The sequence below is a fragment of the Myodes glareolus genome, chromosome 22 (genome assembly GCF_982192425.1).
Source record: "Myodes glareolus chromosome 22, mMyoGla1.1, whole genome shotgun sequence".
Lineage (NCBI taxonomy): Eukaryota > Metazoa > Chordata > Mammalia > Rodentia > Cricetidae > Myodes > Myodes glareolus.
In genome coordinates, this window is record NC_142047.1 from 52,445,028 (window position 1) to 52,465,660 (window position 20,633).

General features: G+C 50.5%; 2 protein-coding genes across 11 annotated transcripts in view; both read left to right on the forward strand.

Moving 5' to 3' along the window:
* Positions 1-16,047, forward strand: part of Spire2 (spire type actin nucleation factor 2) — a 35,569-nt gene extending 19,522 nt beyond the window's left edge. Inside the window, exons 3-15 of one of the 2 annotated variants that reach the window (XM_085681871.2) lie at positions 1,612-1,968; positions 4,024-4,104; positions 4,216-4,380; positions 5,173-5,259; positions 5,597-5,738; positions 6,842-7,011; positions 7,687-7,873; positions 8,809-8,924; positions 11,758-11,892; positions 12,064-12,131; positions 13,152-13,179; positions 15,171-15,286; positions 15,701-16,047. In XM_085681871.2, the coding sequence (XP_085537997.2) occupies positions 1,612-1,968; positions 4,024-4,104; positions 4,216-4,380; positions 5,173-5,259; positions 5,597-5,738; positions 6,842-7,011; positions 7,687-7,873; positions 8,809-8,924; positions 11,758-11,892; positions 12,064-12,131; positions 13,152-13,179; positions 15,171-15,286; positions 15,701-15,923 (1,875 nt within the window). In that variant the 3' untranslated portion in view covers positions 15,924-16,047. The remainder of the gene's footprint in view (positions 1-1,611; positions 1,969-4,023; positions 4,105-4,215; positions 4,381-5,172; positions 5,260-5,596; positions 5,739-6,841; positions 7,012-7,686; positions 7,874-8,808; positions 8,925-11,757; positions 11,893-12,063; positions 12,132-13,151; positions 13,180-15,170; positions 15,287-15,700) is intronic. The other variant, XM_085681872.2, reaches the window with a different exon arrangement.
* A 3,535-nt stretch (positions 16,048-19,582) lies between these two features.
* The window catches only part of Tcf25 (TCF25 ribosome quality control complex subunit), a 30,809-nt gene continuing 29,758 nt past the window's right edge, over positions 19,583-20,633 (forward strand). For 5 of the 9 annotated variants that reach the window (XM_087900559.1, XM_087900558.1, XM_085681875.2 and 2 more), the window contains exon 1: positions 19,585-20,037. In XM_087900559.1, coding sequence (XP_087756685.1) covers positions 19,846-20,037 — 192 coding nt within the window. In that variant the 5' untranslated portion in view covers positions 19,585-19,845. Of the gene's footprint in view, positions 20,038-20,633 lie in introns of all 9 variants that reach the window. The other 4 variants (XM_085681878.2, XM_048437537.3, XM_085681874.2 and 1 more) reach the window with 3 other exon arrangements.

The following is a 20,633-nucleotide window of genomic DNA, read 5'->3' on the forward strand; positions in this document are numbered from 1 at the left end:
TTGGCTGGGACTGTTGGCACAGTGAGAAAGTGTGTATTCAGCGTGCCACACGGCTCTGGTTCAAGCTCCACTGGGGTAGAAGGTCATTTTGGTTCACAGTTTTGGAAGTTTCAGCTCACGGCCACTTAGTTCTAATGCTTTAGGACTATGGTGATGTAACATGCCATAGCAGGATTTCACGGAGGAGAAGGCTGCTTCTCTCTTGGCTGGGTATGAAAAGAAGGAAAGTTGGAAGCCAGTTTCTAATAGTTTCCCAATGAGCTGGAGACCTCCCACTCAGCACCTCCTCTTTGTTTATTTTTGACAGAGTCTAACTATGTAGCCCATCCTGGTCTGGGATACACTCTGCTTCCCAAAAGCTAGAATTAAAGGTGTTCTCCATGCCCAGCAAGCCCACCTCTTAAGAGTTCCACCAGTTCCCAGTGGAAACCAGCCGCGGCCTAATGCTTTAACACATGGGCCTCTGTGGACATCTAAGAATTAAGCTCTAGGGTTAATCAGGCCAGGGTATGATGTAGTGATTGAGTGCTCTCATGTTATCTGTGAAGTGCTAGCTTTGGTACCCAGCTCTACAAAATAAAAATTAAAAAAGAAAAAGAAAATCCCCAGCCCCCAAAACTACAGTGGTTAAGAAACATCATGGCAGCAGTTGCTCAGTCAACTGGTCTTTCTCCTTTGATGTGAGCCATCCTGTTATATTACATGAGAAACTAATGCTTAGCTGGATTATCTCATTCATGTGTATATATATATATATGGGGGGGGAGGGACATACATACTGTGCAGTCAGCACCAGAGTCAAGACAAGTCCTTTCCAAGTCCTTTCCTTTCCCATGCCAACTGTGCCCCGGCTCAGGGAACTGCTAACTTCTCCATTGCTGTGGATGGGCTCAGCTTGCTTAGAGTCATGCAAGTGGGACCACACTGTATAAAGGTTTTTCGTCTGGTCTGTGGTGTGTGTGTGTGTTTCCTGTTCTATAGTGCCCCATTGTGAGCACACCCCTGTCTCTACTATGAAGCGCACATGAGTAGTTTATCATGTGTGGATGATAAATCATGTGTGGATGAACTTTTCCTTTCTCTGGGTTAAATACCTCGGAGGGGAGGGGCTGAATCACATGCTTCAGTGCATATTGCTAAGACTTTTCCTGTTTTCTACAGTGACTGTGCTCTTTGGGGTACATCTTTTTGACAGTAGTTCATGTTTTGTTTGTGCCATGATTCCCTTCTGGCAAAGAGGTGGTATATTTTTTTTAATCTGGTATACATCGATTGATGTTTTGCCTGCATGTATATCTGTGTGAGGGTGTTGGATCCCCTGGAACTTGAGTTACAGACAGTGGTGTGCTGCCATGTGGGTGCTGGGAATTGAACCCAGGTCCTCTAGAAGAGCAGCCAGTGCTCTTAAGCAGTGAGCCATCTCTCCAGCCTCTAGAGGTGATATTTCCATAGCACTGTTGTAGGTGGCACTGTGATCTCTTCCCCCTGCCTGTCATTCTGTCTGACATCACTGTCAGTTCTATGATGGTGGGTGCTGCTGGTTGTGGGCCCCAGTGCCCTTGTGGCTTGGAATGCCGTCTCTGGTGACCTTATGACTTATCTGTCCCTTAGATGGTGCAGTCACTGGGCTTTGCTATCTACCGTGCACTGGACTGGGGCTTAGATGAGAGTGAGGAGCGAGAGCTCAGCCCGCAACTGGAGAGACTCATCGACCTCATGGCCAACAGCGACTGTGAGGACAGCAGCTGCGGGGCAGCAGATGAGGGCTATGGCGGGCCAGAAGAGGAGGAGGAGGCTGACGGCGGCCCCCGAGCTGTGCGCACCTTTGCTCAGGCCATGCGGCTGTGTGCTTCGCGCCTGACTGACCCCCATGGCGCACAGGCCCACTACCAGGCGGTGTGCCGGGCTCTTTTTGTGGAGACGCTGGAGCTTCGTGCCTTCCTGGCCCGAGTGAGGGAAGCCAAGGAGGTGAGTGAGATAGGGGCTGCAAGTGGAAGGGCTGGTGCTGGGTGGATCGAAGGAGGTGAATGGGGGATGGGGTGCAGATCGGGTGGGGATGGATGGAGGCAGAGAGGCAGTGGGGCCCATCCTCAGTCGGCCAACAGGGGTTAAGGTCTTTGGTGCCTGACTGTACCTTCCTAGGAATACCCATAACTTTCCCCCTCCCCCACATGCTGGGCACTGTCCAAAATGTTTCATACATTTTTAACTTCATGGCTTCTTTTCGCCCAATTTTCAGTCAGGAATCAGGGAGTGCACATTACATTACATTACTGTCGCCTCGAAATTAGCTGTTACCCTCCCTGAGGCCACTTTTACTGGTTGGCCTCTCCCAGCCCCGGTTCCTCCTGAAAATGTGATGTAAAGACAGCCACCTCTTCCCTTGCAGAACCACACAGGCAGGCCCATGGACTTGGAGATTTGGGGTGGGTTGGTGAGAGAACCTTTCAGGGCATTGACTGTGCTTGCCACAGCCCTACTTCCTTCCATCTTACAAATGAGTTAGGGTCCCTCATCCCAGTGTCAGAGCTGTCTAGGATACAGCCGGCTTCTGAGCGACTTCTCCCAACCCAGAGTTAGGGCTTGGCATCTTTCGGCTGTCTCCATTCTTCCTGGGAGGAGTTGTTTAAGTTAGTTGATGTTGATCTCTGGTTCCACCCTGCCCTTTTCTGTGCCCTATCTCCTTTTCTGTAGCCTAGAAAGGTCCTAGCTACTACTAGCATCCTGACCCTTTGGAGCCTGCACAACCTTTCAGGCATGTTTGAGTAATGGAATCTGGGACCCAGCTTGAACCCATTGATCCTCCCCTGTAACTCTTACATGCCGACCTTGGGAGGTCCTCTTGGCTCGCAGTATTCAGTGCACCATCCATCCCCACCTTCTCTCTCAGCTCCTCCCTGGCATCTCAAAGACACTCTTCTGACTGTGCTCCCTGTGGCTGGCCCGTGGCCCTTGGGGTTTTGTCTTTCTTTGAACATGGCCTGTTCTGTTGCTGGAATCAATTCCTTACCCGGACAAATGAACTTTAGCAGGGGCACACAACTCTATATGACACTCCACTAATCCCAGAGAGAGTCATGGGATGGGTGCTGGGGATACAGGCTCCTGGACAGACACATCTGGGCTAGTCTGGGCTGGCGATTTTGGACAGAAGCAGGTGCGCAGGGTCCGGTGTAGCTATTCTAAGTAGGACAGGAGAGCCATCCTCTTTGCTCCTTGCCCCGGGAATCCCACACTATAGTGTGTGTTCAAGCAGTTTGGCAAGTAGCTTAGAGAAAGCTAGCGTGCCCAGTTCTGGCCCTGTAGGATGGGAGCGGCTGCAGGACGGATGCGTCTCTGTAGTGAGGAGTTAGTGTGAGCAGAAGCTCTGGACTGCCACCCAGACCCAAACCATCTAGGCAGCGAGTACAGCATCTCTCCCCAAATTCCCAGTTGCCTGAGTCCCTGGCATCTTAGCATTTCATACCTGGACTCCCTCCTAGGACCTGCTGGTTGGCTCATCCTGTCTTCTACCTACCTTCAATCCCACCCATACTTGAAGACTAACACTTGCCACACTGTGCTGGGCTCCAGACTTAGAGCAGCAGCCGAGGAAGCCTACATAGCTGCTAAGAGACAGGCCCTTGGTGACCTCTAGTATGGGCCATGTGTAGAGAAACAGCCATGAACATGCCAAGAGAATAGGTGGTCTCCTGGCTTGGCTAGGGGTCCTGAGGTGTTGGGTGAACTGCTTCCCCTTCTGTGTCAACCACCTGCGGAGGACAGTGCCTCTCTGAGGCATGTAGGTCCCAAGGGAGCCATGCGGGCGTCAGGCTCTCACCAGGCCTGCTCAAGAGAAGTCGCTAGAGAGAAGATTAAAAGTGTCCCCAGCTCTTTCCAAGCCCCCAGACCTGGGCCAGGTGCCTCTGTGGCTCCTTTGGAGCTGGCTGGGTGTAGAGCAGTGCCTCCTACTAGATGGATCCTCAGGGCCCCGCTGTGTCCACACCTCTGCCACTTCTACACTAACTAGACATCTGGTCCCAGATGCTGCAGAAGCTGGGGGAGGATGAGCCACGGGTCGAAAAGCCACTGGCCGAGCTTGACCACCTGGGACACACAGACTGGGTAAGACATGGACTCCTGCCCTGGGACGGGGAAAAGCACAGTGCACCCAGAGGGTTTGTGCCGGGAGAGCCCTGGGTGCCACAGCTGAGGCTGTTTTCTTTTCCGGGCCAGGCCCGGCTGTGGGTCCAGCTCATGCGCGAGCTGCGTCACGGGGTGAAGTTGAAGAAGGTGCAGGAGCAGGAGTTTAACCCACTGCCCACCGAGTTCCAGCTCACCCCCTTCGAGATGCTGATGCAGGATATCCGTGCCAGGAATTACAAGCTGCGCAAGGTCATGGTGAGCCACAACCCTGTCGTCCTCTGCCAGAAAACCTGGCCCTGTTCCCTTCTGCAGGTTCTTGCCCTGCGCCATTTACCCTGCCCTCTGCCCTTTGCCAACAGCCCTTGCCCTGCCCCTTGTGCTTGATCAGAGTTTGATACTCATCTGCAGATATGAATAAGGCAGATGTGGCAGGTTTCCAAAGTTCTTGGTTGTATTGGGAATACAGTATAATAATTAGGGCAAGGAGAAGGTTCTTGAGGATCAGGAGGGGCCCTATGAGCCAGCTACATTGGCGCACGCCTTTAATCCTAGCACTCGGGAGGCAGAGGCAGGCAGATTTCCGTGAATTCAAGTTTACAAGAGCTAGTTCCAGGACAGCCAGAACTGTAGCACGGAGAAACCCAATCTCATAAAACCAAAAAGCAAAACAGACAAACAAACCAAAGAGCCAACCACGTTTTTCCATGTAACACACATTAACAAAGCCTTGTGCACACTGGTATCACTCAAAATTTTATATAAAGCAATGCATTTCATTCTTCCGACAACTCCTGAGATGGGTCCTACAGCCCCATTTCCTGAAGGTTTAAGAAGCTCAGGCAGCTGAGGTTAGGGCTTGTTAGGACTCAGCTGCAGCTGAGTAGCCCATGTATCGACTATGCACCTGAGTCCAGGGAACAAGAGTTCTTAGGAGGGAAGCTGACTGTGAAAACCAGGCCATAGTCAGGGCTGTGTGAGCCCCTCCTGGTCACCCTAACACAGCAGTTGGCCCTTGCAAGCTCAGCTTGACCCTGCTCCTCCTGGCAGGTTGATGGGGACATCCCTCCCAGAGTGAAGAAAGATGCCCACGAGCTCATCCTGGACTTCATCCGCTCACGGCCTCCACTAAAGCAGGTACCAGCTCTACACTTCCTCCTTGGATATTGTGGGTCCCGCTGCTCTCTGGTGACCAATCCGGGAGCTGTCTTACCACATCTACTTTCTGAGGGAGATCACTGAGGGCTTTTTTGCCCGTTGGCTGGAAGGTTGGGCATGATCTCCAGTGTAGGGCTTGAGGGTCTGTGTCGTCTTCTTAGGGAGAATTTTCAGCCGTTTAGGCCTCACACCAGGTGTGCAGAAAGCCTCTTTGAGTAGTCTTCCTCCCGGGTTACCCCAGCATTTCCCTCCTCTAGAGTGGGCCCATGTCATCACCCGCCTCCCCTTCCTACTCAGTGTGTCATGTCGGCGGCAGGTCTCGGAGAGACGACTCCGCCCTGTACCACAAAAGCAGAGAACATTGCACGAGAAGATCCTGGAGGAAATCAAGCAGGAGCGGAGGCTTCGTCCAGTAGGGGCCCAGCACTTGGGTGCCCGTGGTGAGCAAGGCGGGGAGGGTGAGTGACGGGAGAGAAGACATCCCCCAGTGGACCTCGCTGGGGCTACAGATCAAATTCTGGGACAGTTAGCCCCAAGAGCTCCTGTGTGGGTAGAGGACCCAGGACCTCTTAATTTTTTTTAACTGTAAACTTAGAGGAATTATGCCGGGAGGCGGTGATGCACACCTTTAATCTCAGCACTCGGGAGGCAGAGGCAGGTGGATCTCAGTGAGCTCAAAGCCAGCCTGGTCTATAGAGTGAGATCCAGGACAGCCAGAACTACACAGAGAAACCCTGTCTCAGTGGGAAAAAAATTAAAAAGAAAAAAAAATCTCCCAAACCTTAGAGGAGTTATAATGGCTTTGTGAAGTCTTAGGGGTCTATAAAAGTGAAATCATCTCGGGCTCTGGGTTTTGATCTGATTTTGCCTTTATTCATTGTTATATGGATGACAGATTTCAACATTTGGGAGTAACTCAAATTTCTAACTGACTGGAAGCCAGATATATGTTCAAATATTTGAGACTTGGTCTTCCTTGCAAACTAAAGTCAGTGAACTTCAACCCTGCTCCTGCCGGAGCTCTCCTTTTTAGTTAGAGCTACTCTTTGTTAACTGGCTGACCAGTCTTCGGTTTCCCCTTCTAAGTGGAGAATTAAACCAAGTGGTACCATTCACTCCCATGTTGGCCTCCTCGTCCTCCTTGCTTACTGTCTCCTCCTGCCCCAGGCTGCTTATCCTTCCACTTAATCTCTCCTCCCATGCTGGCCTCCTCATCTGCCCTGTTTGCTGTCCACCCCTACACTGGACTCCTTGTCCTCCTGCTCGCTACCATTTTCACACTGGCCTCCTCATCTTCCCTCCTCCCTGTCCACTTCTACACTGGCTTTCTTTTCCTCCCTGCTCGCTGGCCACGCCTTCCCTGACCTTCCAGATCATTCCCCATTCTTGCCTTGTCTTCCTTGCTTATCCTTCACTCTGGATTCCTGCTCCTTGCCCTCCCTGCCCCACGTTCACCCTTGTCCCGTTCTCCTTGCCTTTGCTGCTCACTCTTCATCCCTGTGCGGACTTCCTCTTCCTCTCCACTCACCATCCACCATGCCTTTGTTGTTCCTTCCTTCAGGGTTTGGTTCTCTGCCCTGCATCCTCAATGCCTGCTCTGGGGACATCAAGTCCACTTCCTGCATCAACCTGTCAGTCACGGATGCTGGGAGTGGAAGCCAGCGTCCGCGGCCTCGGGTCCTGCTTAAAGCCCCCACCTTAGCAGAGATGGAAGAAATGAACACATCTGAGGTCAGAGAATAGGGATTCTTCAGAAGATCATGCTGATGGGGCTGGGAAAGGCTTACAGGACAGGGATCTGTTTGGTCAGCTGAGTAGACATCCTCTGCAGTCAACCAATGGGGTGGCAGGTAGCCCCTTCCCTATATTTTCAGCTCAGAAGTAGCCTTGGGTCAGTGGGACAGTGACTTCTGAGCACAGCAGGGAAAGTTACTTTCTGTGGCCAGAGGAGTGGGCTGAGTAGCCTTCAGGTGATGGGAGAGGCTAGCTGCAGTGAGGCTCTGACCCACTAGGATGGAAGATGACCTCAGTGCTGGCCATCTCAGAGGGCTCGGCATTCCTGCAGTATCTGTCTTCTCCAGGATTTTCTAGACGACCCCAGGGAATGGTTTGATTATTGAAACACTTGTCATGAGCTGTCCAGAAGATAGGAGATGTGAGCTGTGAGCTAGTGACGTGTAGAGAGGATAGTGCAGGGCCTTAGTGGGGTCGATTAACACTCTTGGATCCACTGCCTCGGTCCAAGGATGAGCAAAAGGTGCTGGGGGCAGCGATTGGGAGGGGGTAATGTTAGGAGGGGGTAGCGATCGGGAGGGGGCAGTGGTCAGGAGGGGGCAGTGGTCAGGAGGGGGCAGCGGTCAGGAGGGGGCAGCGGTCAGATGGGGGCTGTGCCTGATGTGCTTTCAGGAAGAAGAGTCCCCCTGTGGAGAGGTAACACTGAAGCGGGATCGCTCTTTTTCGGAACATGACCTAGCTCAGCTTCGGAGTGAGATGGTCTCTGGCTTGCAGTCAGTCACTCTGCCCCCAGGAGGGATAGAGCCTCGGGCCAGGGCAGGCAGCATGCACTCCTGGAAACCTAGCACCCAGGACCAGGGTGAGTATCATCGTCTTCAACACCACCGCTCTTTTCATGCCCTTCCCATGGATTCTGTATTACAGCTTCAGATTCACATCTCCCTTGAGCAGGCAAGGACCCAAGGCGTACAGCTTATTCCTGCCAGGAGAGTGCCGCGTCTGTCACCACCTAAGTTTAGCAGGCATCCCTGCTTTCCATTCGAGAATTTTTTTAAATCAGCTAACCAACCCATATTTATTGCAAACCATTTTCTATAGAACTTGAATCCTTGCAGGGGTGGAGAGACAGCTTTGTAGTTAAGAGCTGCTCGTGTGGAGAATGATCGCCAGCACCCACATGGGGACTCATGACCACCTCTAATTCAAGTTACAGGGAATCTAACACCCTCCTCTGGCCTCTGCACGCACCAGACACACAAGTGATAAACATACTTATGCTCATACATATAGAATAAAAAGAAGTAAATCAGGCCAGGTGTGGGAGGCACCTGGAAGTGGAGTTACAGATGGTTGTGACCCACCATGTAGGTGCTGGGTATTAAACCTGGTTCCCCTGCAAAAGCGAACACTCTGGGGGCTGGAGAGAAGGCTCAGAGGTTAAGAGTATTGCCTGCTCTTCAAAAGGTTCTGAGTTCAATTCCCAGCAACCACATGGTGACTCACAACCATCTGTAATGTGGTCTGGTTCCCTCATCTGGCCTGCAATCAAACACTCAGACAGAATATTGTATACATAATAAATAAATAGGATAATGGTGTTCCTGTTTAAAAAAACAAAAAACAAACAAACAAGCAAAAAAACGAGCGCTCTTAGCCATGGAAACAATTATTTAGCTCTCTGCTTGACTTTTAGCTTGTTCCTCATCCCCACTGGGACACACACGCTGTCCCCATTGTCCACTTGCCACAGCACTCTTGTCAGGTGGTCCCTGTGGGCCTGTGTTCTTTCTCCAGCTTTCTGTCCTGTGAATGACCAGTCCCAGCCTTACCCCAGCTCCGTCTTGCCCAGCAGCTTGAGCTCAGTGGATAAACCAGAGGCTTCTGCACCAGACACCAGGCACCTGTGGCTGGTAGGTGACCGGGTGGTTTGCCCTGGATGCCCTCTTCAGCATCATCTTCATCCTCTCACTAGTGTGGTGCCTGAGAGAGATGGGGAGCATTCCTCAGGATGTGTCTGGCTTTGTCTTTGTCTGAGGGGACCAAGGTCCAGGTTCCTGTATCTGGGGAGATTGTTCTTTGCTGCCACTTGCTGGTACACATTGGTACTGCAACCCCAAACCCAGAGACTTGTCTTTCAGTCAATTTCTCCAAGGCCTAAAGTTCTAGTGGGGATCAGGAGAGATGATGAACCCTGAATTGTAGGACAATTGAGGGCAATACAGTGTTGCAGGAAGTGTGCTGTTGGCTGAGACTCTGACATACTGGGTCCCGTCAGCTTTGAGTTTTGTGTTGTTTGTATGAAGAACTAATACTGCTTGCTGACTTGGAGCCCCGACTTGGGCCTGAATTTCACTGTGCAGATTTATCAAATGAAATAACAGGTAAAAGCTGACGGTAGATTATAGGGCATCCTACATGTGTGTGAAGGACACTAACTGCGGTTTACACCATCATCTCACTGAGGCTTGAATTAAGACAGGTGCTAAAATGCTTTAAAAGGTATAACTTCTATGTAAGAATAAGTCAGCCCTATTAATTTTATTTGTTTGTTTATATGAGTATTTCGCCTGCACATATGTCTGTGTACCATGTGCATGCCTGGTGCCTGCCGAGGTCAGGTGTCAGATTCCTTGGAACTGGAGTTCCCGATGACAGTGAGTCCTGTCTGTGGGTGCTGGGAACTGAGCCTGCATCCCTCTGAGAGAACAGTGATGTTAACTCCTGACCCACTGCTCCAGCCCCTCGTTCATCTGGATTGAAAGGTAATGCCCATATGGTAGAACGAGAGAACGACTTTAAAAAGTGGTCGTTCAACTTCCACACACACATGTAAGATAAATACATGTGAAGGAACTGTTTTTAGCTGGATAGTAGTGATGCCTTTAATCCTAGCACTTGGGAGGCAGAGGCAGGAGGATCTCTGAGTTTGAGGCCAGCTTGGTCTACAGAGTGAGTTTCAGGACAGCCAGGACTGTTTCACAGAGAAACTCTGACTCGAAAAAACAAAACAAAACACTTATTCATTTGTTATTTATTTGTCTTATGTGCGTGTTTTGTCTGGATGTGTGCGCCACATGCATGCACTGCCTGTGTGCGCCACATGCATGCACTGCCTGTGAGATCAGAAGAGGTGAGTTAGAGTCTCTGGGACTGAAGTTACAAATAGTTGTGAGCCACCATGTGGGTGCTGGGAATTGAACCCAGGTCCTCTGGAAGAGCAGTCAGTGCTCTTAACCACTGAACCATCTCTCCAGTGTAGTAAGGAGGCCACTAGTTAGTTCCTGGCCACTTAGCCCCAAAATAATCACACAGAAACTGTATTAGTTAAATCATTTCTTGGCCCATTAGCTCTAGTTTCTTATTAGCTAACTCTTACGTATTAATTTAACCCATTTCTATTAATCTGTGTATTGCCACGTGGCTGTGGCTTACCAGCTAAAGTTCTGGCGTCTGTCTCTGACTGGGCTACATGGCTTCTTTCTTACTCTTCCTCCTTTCTACCAGCATTCAGTTTAGTTTTCCCCAACTACCTCTATTCCCTGCACAGGCCCAAGACAGTTCCTTTATTAACCAATGATATTCACAGCATACAGAGGGGAATCTCACATCACTCCAGCCACATCTTAAGGCTAGAAAATTAAGGACCATTTCTTGTTCAAGGAAAGAAGGGGCATGTTTTAAAATTCCACAAATCCCACTGTAGCCTTTCAGTTCTGAGATCTCAAAAAGTGCTTTCTGAAAGTTAGGCTATCAAAATCAGAGAACCTGGTGGCCTTTAGCCCTGCCCCCATCCCTGAGAAGTGGCTGCTAACTTCTGCATCTGACACAGGGACTCCTGACCGCAAATAACTCAACAAAAAGAACCTGGAGTCCTGGGACCTCAGATCGTGTGGAACATGCAGAAACTCCTGGTGCTGTCCCAGGACTAAATAGCTCTCCCTGTACAGGGCTACCAATGCACATTCTAGAAAAACATCCAGTTTCCTTCCTCGTGGTACCCTGTGTGTTGGTCCCCATCCTGCCTCCACGAACAACAGCTAGCGTTTTGAGTTCTGTGTGCCTGGTACCATGTTAAGAATTATATGTTGTCCAGGTGGTGGTAGCATACACCTTTAATCCCAGCACTCGTGAGGCAGAGGTAGGCAGATCTCTGTGAGTTCGAGATTAGTCTGGGCTACAGAGCAAGTTCCCCAACAGGTTCCATGGCTACTAAGAAACCCTATCTCAAAAAAACCAAAAAAGAAAAAAAAAAGAATTGTATGTTGTATTGCCTCAAGGGAGCTGAAGCAACCGCATTTTACAGGAAAAGTAGGCTTAGAAGGTCTAGTGTCCAGTCTTAAGCCACACACTGGTAAAGTTAAACCAGGACCGCTCATCATGATGCCAGTTAGGACAGATGGTCTGCTGAGTACAGGAGAGCACGCTTGGGGTCAGGCAGGGCTCCTGGGGACAGTACAGATCAGGGCAGAGGGGCGTGGGAAGGTTAGAACAATGGTGTGTGCCTGTAAGCAGGAGATGGGGTTTTCTGGCATGGGGGCAGTGAGGACAGTGGACAGTGCCCTGGGTCATGGGACTAGGGAACCTTGCTGTATTGGCAGCGCCTCCTTGAAGCAGATCCAGCCCCCAGTTGTGAGTGAGCTGATGCCCATACTTGAGTAAGTTACCAGCTTGCTTGGACTGAGACCAGGTAACTGTAGGGTCCCCAGGATGTTGAGCAAGCAGGAGCCTCTCCCTCACCCCCAGGAGTTCAGCCACCCTGTGGAGAGTTTGGCTCTGACTGTGGAGGAGGTGGTGGATGTGCGCCGGGTGCTGGTGAAGGCTGAGATGGAGAAGTTTCTGCAGGACAAGGAGCTCTTCAGCAGCCTGAAGAGGGGGAAGGTGAGGCTTGGATGCGCTGGGCAGCAGGGTAGGGATGTTGTGAGCAACAGAGGGTGGGACCAGGGTCTGGGGCTGACTCAGTGGCTGGATAGAAGCCCTGAGGCAAGCACTCCTGGACTCGGACTCCAGTGGCCTTCCACAGCCACGCTCTAACCTTGTCTCTCTTTGCAGATTTGTTGTTGCTGCCGAACCAAGTTTCCCCTATTTTCTTGGCCACCTACCTGTCTATTCTGCAAGAGGTGAGCCTTGATCAGCAGACAGACTAGCAAGGGAGATGTTCCATCCCACCCAGCCAGTTCATTGTTTTCTTATTCCTTCCTGTCTCCCCCCAATCCCAGAGACAGGGTCTTACTATACACCCCAGACTGGCCTCAAAGTCATGATCTGTCTGCCTCAATTTAAGTTGCAGGGACCATAGGTTAGTACTGTTATGCCTTGTTTAGGCTACATTTATTTATTTATATTTGGTTGGTTGGTTTTGTTTTGCGACAGTGTCTTACTACGTAGCCCTGGCTGGCCTGGAACTCACTGTGTAGATCAGGGGAGGAACCCATAAAGATCTGGCCCTACACTCGCAGAAATCCGCCTGCCTCTGCCTCCTGAGAGCTGGGATTAAAGGTGTGTGTCACTACCACTTGGTTTGGGTTGAATTTTTTTTTGTTTTTGGAAACAGGGTTTCTCTGTGTATCTCCTGCTGTCTTAGAACTCATCCTGTAGACCAGGCTGGCCTCAAACTCAGAGATCCACCTGCCTCTGCATCCTAAGTGCTGGGATTAAAGGCGTGTGTCACCACCATCTGGCTAGGTTTGAATTTTTACAAGAAGGATTTTGTTTTTGTTTTGTTTTTTAACGAGACAGGGCCTCACTATATAGCTCAGGCTAGCCTCAAAGTCAATCCTCCTGCCTCAGTGCAGTGTCAACACATCTGACAGGCATTTACTTCTGAAATTGGATATGAGAATTTTAAAATGCTAATTGCTGTATAAAACTGAATATCTTACTTGAAGCCTTTGTACTTAGATGGTGCTTCTATGGTGAAAGGCACCAGAAACACTCCAGGCCAGATATTCCTGAGAGAGATAAGAGGCAGAGGTAAATGAATGTGATCCCAGGAAGTAAATGTACCGAGTGACCAGGGATCTGGCCAGTCAGCTGATGGCTGGTTCAGATACATGCTGCAGACATGGAAGCTGGGAGGAGGATGTTTTCCCTTTCTAGGCTTCCTTACACTGACATTGCTTTCTCTCTATTCCTTCCAGAGCTGTGTGCACTTCCTGTAGTGTAAAGGTGAGGATTTCGGGGAACCTTCCAGGTCTTGGTGAAGTGGGATGGGGTACTGCTGTTTCCAGTTGATGTGTTGGACAATCGCCCTCTTAGGAGGCACTTCATCCATTGCCTTCTTCTAAGAAGCTGTTCTTTCACTTCCCAAGACTGATTAGTGTATTTACTTGTTTTGAGTGTAAAGCCTAGGCTGACTAAAATTCTCTATGGAACTGAGGATGACTTTGAACTCCAGATCCTGTCTCTGCCTCCCAGGTGCTGGGATTACAGGCAGGAACCACACACATGATCTAAAACTGTACAGTTTGTTTTCTTTTTTGGTTGGTTGGCTTGTTTTTGGTGTTTCTTTTTAAATATTTATTTATTTACTATAAATACAGTATTCTCCCTGCATGTATGCCTGCATGTCAGAAGAAGGTACCAGATCTCATTACAGATGGTTGTGAGCCACCACGTGGTTGCTGGGAATTGAACTCAGGACCAATCTCATAGATGGTTGTGAACTCCATGTGGTTGCTGGGAATTGAACTCAGGACCTCTGGAAGAGCAGTCAGTGCTCTTCATCTCTGAGCCGTCTCTCTAGCCCTTTAGTTTGCCTTTCTTTTAGGTAGGGTCTCACTATGTAACCCCCACTGACCTGGAACTCACTATGCCTGACCTGGAACTCACTATGCCTGGCCAGGACTATAGTTTCTTAAAACACTCATAGGTAGTATTTGATATTTTTGAGACAAGGTCTGGCTGTGTACAGCATTTGCTGGCCTGGAACTGGCTATGTAGAGCAAACTTGCTTTGAATTCAGAAACATGCCTGCCTCTATCCCCTGAGTACTAGGACTAGAATTGTATGTGTGCACCACCATGCCTGGTCCTCATAAGGAGTCTTAAATTTTGTTCTTAAGGTGCTAGAGAGATGGCTTATAGGTTAAAAGCACCCGCTGCTGTTGCAGAGGACCTGGGTTTGGTTCCCAGAACTTACATTGTTGACAGAGGTTTCTGTCCTGCCTGGTCCCACAGCTGTTCAGCCACAAAGAAACACACAGAGGTCTACATTAATCATAAACTGGTTGGCCTATTAGCTCAGGCTTCTTATTAACTCTTACATCTTAAATTAACTCATAATTCTTGTCAGTGTTAGCCACGTGGCTTGGTACCTTTTATCAGTGAGGCATTCTTATCTTTCTTCCTCTGCATCTGGATGATGACTGCAGACTGACCTTTCCTCTTCCCAGAATTCTTCTGTTCTAGTTGCCCTGCCTATACTTCCTGCCTGGCTACTGGCCAATCAACATTTTATTAAACCAATACAAGTGACAAATCTTCACAGGGTACAAGACCGTTGTCCCACAGCATTATATTACAGCTAACAAATTTGTAACTCCAGTTCCAGAAGATCCAATGCCCTCTTCTGTCTTCCAAGGGCACTGCATGCACAGAGTACACAGACATGAATTCAGGCAAAACACCCATACATACAAAGTAAAAATAAATGAATAGAAAGTTTTACCAGTTGTTAAGTATCCCATGTTACTCACATGTGTGCCTGGAGACACACAGCTTTTCTCTCTCCTCCTACAAAATCCCCCTTTTGACATGAGGGAGTTTTCAGCAAGACCATGTTGCATTTGGATGCATGCTTCCACTCAGAGGTAAAGGACACAAACACCTGGAACAATATTGACCATCATGCCTCAGCTTAGAAGAGGAACCTACTTTTCTCATATTCTCTACCATCTGCCCCTGGACCACAGGAACACTCCATCCTTGTCCATGTGAAATACTGATTGTGTGCAGAACTTAAAATCACACTCTTTGTGCCGTAAAACAGTTCCCAAACCCTACCAAGTTACAGTTTGGATGAGCAGAAAATGTAGATGGGGTGTGACAAGGGAGGAGCCTGTGCTGGGGCCTCAGGTGAGAATTGTAGGGGGTGAGGAGGATAAAGGGTGCCTGGATGGTTGTTCAGGAACCTTCTACACACCCTTCCTTGTGTTGCAGATGAAGATGCCTTCCAAGAAGTGTGCACACATCCCTGTCTACACACTCGGTTTTGAGAGTCTTCAGAAGGTGCCAACTACCAAAGCCACGCCAACACTGAGGAGAGATGCCTTCCAGTATGTTTTTTTTTCACTGTTGCTGGTATCCTGTGGTAGTGGAGAATTGAATGTAACTGGGAAACTAGGGCAGGTGTCAATGGCACCGTGAGGATTTCCCCAAGGAACAAGTCATTTGGTAGGGCTCTAGAGGCAGGGTTGTAGGGAATGGTTTGGGTGTCTGGCCTCAGGACCTCAATGCCCACCCAGGAAGAACCTTTGCAGGGATGCACACTGCCAGGTGCGCTCAGTAAGACTCCTATGGCTGAGCCATGAGGAAGGAGAGAAGAGGCAGCAGAGAGCTTGGAGGGGTGGCTGTGGACATAAAAAGCAAGGTTTGGGATTCTGAAGTGGCAGGACAAGGCCTCTGGAGGACCCCAGCTGTAATAGAGTTCTCTCTTCTCATGGTTCTCTCCTGGCATCTTTCCATCCTAGATCCCTGCAGGGACCAAAATGGCGGAGTGTTGAGGAGGAGTTCCCCCACATCTATGCCCATGGCTGTGTCCTAAAGGATGTCTGCAGTGACTGCACCAGCTTCGTGACTGATGTAGTATGCTCCAGCCGCAAGAGTGTGGATGTCCTCAATGCCACTCCACGACGCAGCCGCCAGACCCAGTCCCTCTATATCCCCAACACCAGGACTCTCAACTTCCAGTGACTGTTGTGATGGCCACCCTGCTCCCCATCCTGGAATACAGCTGCCATCAAACCCCTTGTGCATGTACATATATACATATATAGATACATTTATAATATATATACAGCCTATATATTTATATTTATATACATTGTCTCTTTGCCCTAAAGTTCATTTAGGGCCTTGTCTCTTTGCCCTAAAGTTCATTTAGGGCCAAGCTTACTCTAGGACCTTCCTTCTTTCCTCTCAGGAGTCCTTGGAAAGGCTGGGAGGGACTGGGGAATGGAGAAAGGGCAGCTTTCCTGCTCCATGCCTTGGTTCTCTTGTAGTGAGCATACGGCAGCCTCTATTCCCTGGGTAGACAGGGCACCTTGGTTCTCAGGTGAACCTGAATATCAGATCTCCTGTCCTTTAGGGTGCTCAAGCAGCAGAGGCACCTGGAAGGCCTCTGAGTCTCTGGGATTGTGCTGTGGGGAAGGCCAGGTACCCCAAGCCAAGCTTGCTCTTGGTCCCTTTCTGGCACTGTGTGACTTTCCTGGGGAGTTATGAACAAACATCTGTCCCCCCTGCATAGGTCACTGACAGACCAAAGAAATGATTCCACTCAAGTCTAGCTTGATGAACCAATGAGTCTTCTGAGATTACAGTAACATGGTGAGGGGTCCCTTAGAGGAACATAAGTGACACTCACGTAGTTTCATCACCCCCAAGTACTACCCCAGCACAGGTGACAGCTCATGAAAGGTGCTTCAATGTAAGTCACACCCCCAACAATTTTCTACTTCCTATACTGAGACCATGGTGCAGCTGGGGTGGCGCATGGGGCGGGGGGTGGGGGGTGTTGGCCGGAATCTCCTGTGAGGGCCTGGTGACCTGCTTCCAACCAGGTTAATAATCCTATAACCACCACATAATGTGTTATCTACTTCACTGCCATGGTTGCAAGTCGATGTGCTCGGCAGGTTACCACAGCTGCACGGTGCTGACGGTTATGTTCATTAAGGCCAGAGGAAATACTTACACAGGACTCAGGAAGGGCTGTGCTAAGCACCCTGCCTGCTTACATGCACCCAAGAGGTGGGTTTTGTCATCACCACACTTTACAGATGAGGAAACCGAGGTTCAGGAAGGTAAAAGGATTTGACTGCTTATCTCAGAAGATGCCAGAATCCCAACTGTAGCCTGTTAACTGAGCCTTCCTGATGCCTCCAGGCTCTGACACCCTGCTTAAGGCTAGAAGAGGCACCAAAGGCACATGACTGACAGATGGATCTGTGGGTGTTGTCTTTGAAATTAGAACACCCAATAAAAGCAGCTAGCTCTCAGCACTTGTTAGCACTTCGTAGACTGCCTTTGGATATTGTCTTCTAGATTTTAAAAGACATTTATGTTATGTGGGGTTTTTTGCATGAATTGTTGTGCACTATGTTCATGCAGGAGCTATCAAAGTGGAGTTGCAGGCAGTTGGGAATAGCCATGCGGGTGCTCGGAACTGAACTCAGGTCCTCTGCCTGTGCGGCATCTTAACCACTCTTAACCACGGGGCCATCTCTCCAGCCCTTTGTTTTGTTTTAAAAGAACAGGCAGAGAGGATTACTACTGACACTCAACAAGCAATAAAAACACCCACGTTTAACCAAGTATGGAGACTCACACTTGTTATCCCAGCACTTGGGAATTAGAGTCAGGAAGATCATTAATTTGAGGCTCGTCTGGGCCATGTAGCAAGCTCTGGAGAAGTCTGGGCCATATAATGAACTCTCAAAACAAGAAAACCCTCATGTTTATGTAGTGCTCTCCCGGACAGCTACTCCTAGGAACTAAGAACAACTGCTAATATACAGACTCGAAAGTAGCCACATATCCAGCTCACACTCCCAAACACAGCCCCGCAGGTTCTGATCTCCACATAACACAAATGAGAGCAACAAAAGCCCATCCTGGGAAACAGCTAGGCTGAGCTGAGGGGTAATGCTTACAGGCTGTACAGTTCCCTACACCTGCTTCCTGAGGCTGCTCAGGCAGGAGAGCAGCATGTGTTTCTGTCTTACTGTCATTGGGGTTGCTGGTCTCTTCCAGAACAGTAGGCTGTGCATCAGCCCACTGAACCAGCCTCAGCCTCATCTGTTTGATACTTGGTCAAACAGAGTGGCTCAGAGCCGAGATTTCCCGAAGGACCAGATCTGCAACAGTTCGGGGAGACATAGAGCTAGTGGTTCAGGGAAGACCAACTCCGAGGTTGGGCCTGATGCATCCTTCAGTGTCCACAACCTCTCCCAGGTTCCATACTGAGAGTTTCTATTTTAGTCATAGGTAAGGCTACTGGCCTGGGTAAGCTGGTCACACCACCTGATCACAGATGACACAGAAACTAGCCTGGTGCTGAACACTCAAAGTAGACGTGAAGATGGTGTTCTGAGCCTGATGTGGAGGAGGCTGGGACTTTTAACTGTGACCAGAAGCAGGAAAGGGGATGTGGGGTGACATCCTGAGACAATAGCTACGGGACATCAACTTTGAAGTACCTTAAGATTCATGCATAGTGTGGGCAGAGCAGCTAAGCCAGTCACTGGACTCAGTATTCAAGCTAGGGAGAAACCAAGATTCCAGGGGGAGGGAGGCTGGAGTGGAGCTCGTGGACAATGGGGTCAGAGCAGAGCTGGAAATAAGGGATGCTGCCCTGCCCACCTGTCCTTGCAAATAGCCTACCTTGTTGGGATTTGGGGAGTCACATGAAGGGAAACCCAGGTTCTCTCTGGGTTACTTACTCATTAAGTCAGTTTCTCCACCTGTAAAAGGATATCTATCTCCCAAAATAAGAATCTAGAAAAGTGACGGCTGTCCCTACACTCACAGTTCCCTCTCCTCTGCTCCCAAGGTGGGAAAGGGTCCGACCCAACACCATTTATTTTACATTTGTACTTTGGAGGTCCTCAATCCTGGCTTGTCTAGGGAATTTTTTTTTTCATAAGTATAAAAAACTGGGCCTGGACATAGCACAGCTTTGTAATCCTGAACTCTGTAGATCAGGCTGGCCTCGAACTCAGAGATTTGCCTGCCTCTGCCACCCGAGTGCTGGGATTAAACGTGTGTGCCACCACTGCCCGGATCTTGGGTTTGTTTTATTTTAAAGAAGGAAAGAAAGAAAACAGAGCCAGATCTGTGCAGAGGGCCTCGACATCCTTACTGTGAAAACCTTCCTGAATTAGAATTCACGTAGGGCTGACCACCGAGCCAGACCTAGACGCTACTCCTCACCCAGTACCACCAGAACACGAGCATCCACTGTCGCGTTCGCGGCAATAAAAAGCAACTCCTAGTGCCTAACTCGGTTCCATGCATCTCAGAGAGGAGCTATGCAGGAATCTGTCTTGACGATGTTCCTCGACCTAGACGGTTTATAAAGGCGGAAACCGTCCCTTTGCAGTCTAGTAGCCGTGTGGAGGTGGGAACCTTCGCACAGGTCGCATAGGCAATGCAGACAGGGGCATCACGGTCCCATCCGAACAGTCTCTCCGTACCCAGACCGCAGCAAAGTGCGTACCTGCTCCCATCCCGCCCCACCTCGCCCCACCTAACCAGTTCCCCTCTCCCCCGCCCGCCAGCCCCGGGAACCACGTCAGTGGCGTGCCGTGCGGCGTTCTGAGCCTGCGCGTTCCCGTCCGCGTCACAGCCTGCGATCTGCAACCCGTACCCCTCGAAAGCCGAAGAAGCACTGCAGTACGGTCGGCGCCGAGCCGCCGCCAGGGCCCAACTCTCGCGAGAACTCTCCGGGCCACCCTCGCACCTTCTCGGGCTGCACGGGCAATTGGGAGGAAATTCCGGAGAGCCTCTGCGCGCAAACGCGACACGCCAACCTTGCGCCAGCGCGCCACAAGTGCGCAGGCGCCGCCGCTCGGCTGCTCTTCCTCGTCCCTCTACCTACATCAGGCTGTCGGGTCCTATGTCGCGCCGGGCCCTCCGGAGGCTGAGGGGGGAACAGCGCGGCCAGGAACCCCTAGGGCCCGACGCCTTGCAGTTTGTCCTCCCGGATGACGATGACGCGGAGGAAGAGGGACCAAAACAAGGATCGGGTGGCCGGCGCCCCGGGGGCGCCGGGAAGGAAGGAGTCCGTGTCAACAACCGGTTCGAGCTGGTAAGGAGCTGGGCAGCCAGAGGGGACGGGGTGGGGGGCATGACGTCATACGAAGGGGGCCTAAAGTTGAGTCTAGACTGCAAGCGAGTGGGCGGAGTGAAGGGACTGCCCTGCATCGGGGAAGGCGGGTCTTCGGGAGGGTGGGTGGGGTGATGAGGCAGTGCAGCAGAGCTAGTCGGGGTGGTGGCGAGGGGCGGGGCTCCCCGGCCGAGATCGAGTGGAAGGTGGGAGAAAATACTGAGCGAAGGGGCTCCTCAAGGTTGCGAGGGGGCGGGATTCTTTCAAGGGATTGAGTGACAGGACTTCGCTGCAGGATAGGGCGTGTCTCCGACCAGTGTCTAGAGGCTTGGTGTGACATAGGGGCAGGACCGGGCCGTGACGTCAGTGCGGGCGGGGCATGACCTCTGAGACAGATAAGGGGAGGGCCCGCAGGGTTTGGTGAGTGGAAGGTGGGATTCAGTTGGGTCTAGGCTTCAGTGAAAGGGTAGGGTTGTGCTGTTTGGGGGCAGTGCTGTAGAGCGGTGGGCATGGCTTCCTGTCTGCCACTTGAGGGGGTCTCGATTCTAGCTCTTGACAAACATCTCGGTTTATTGGCC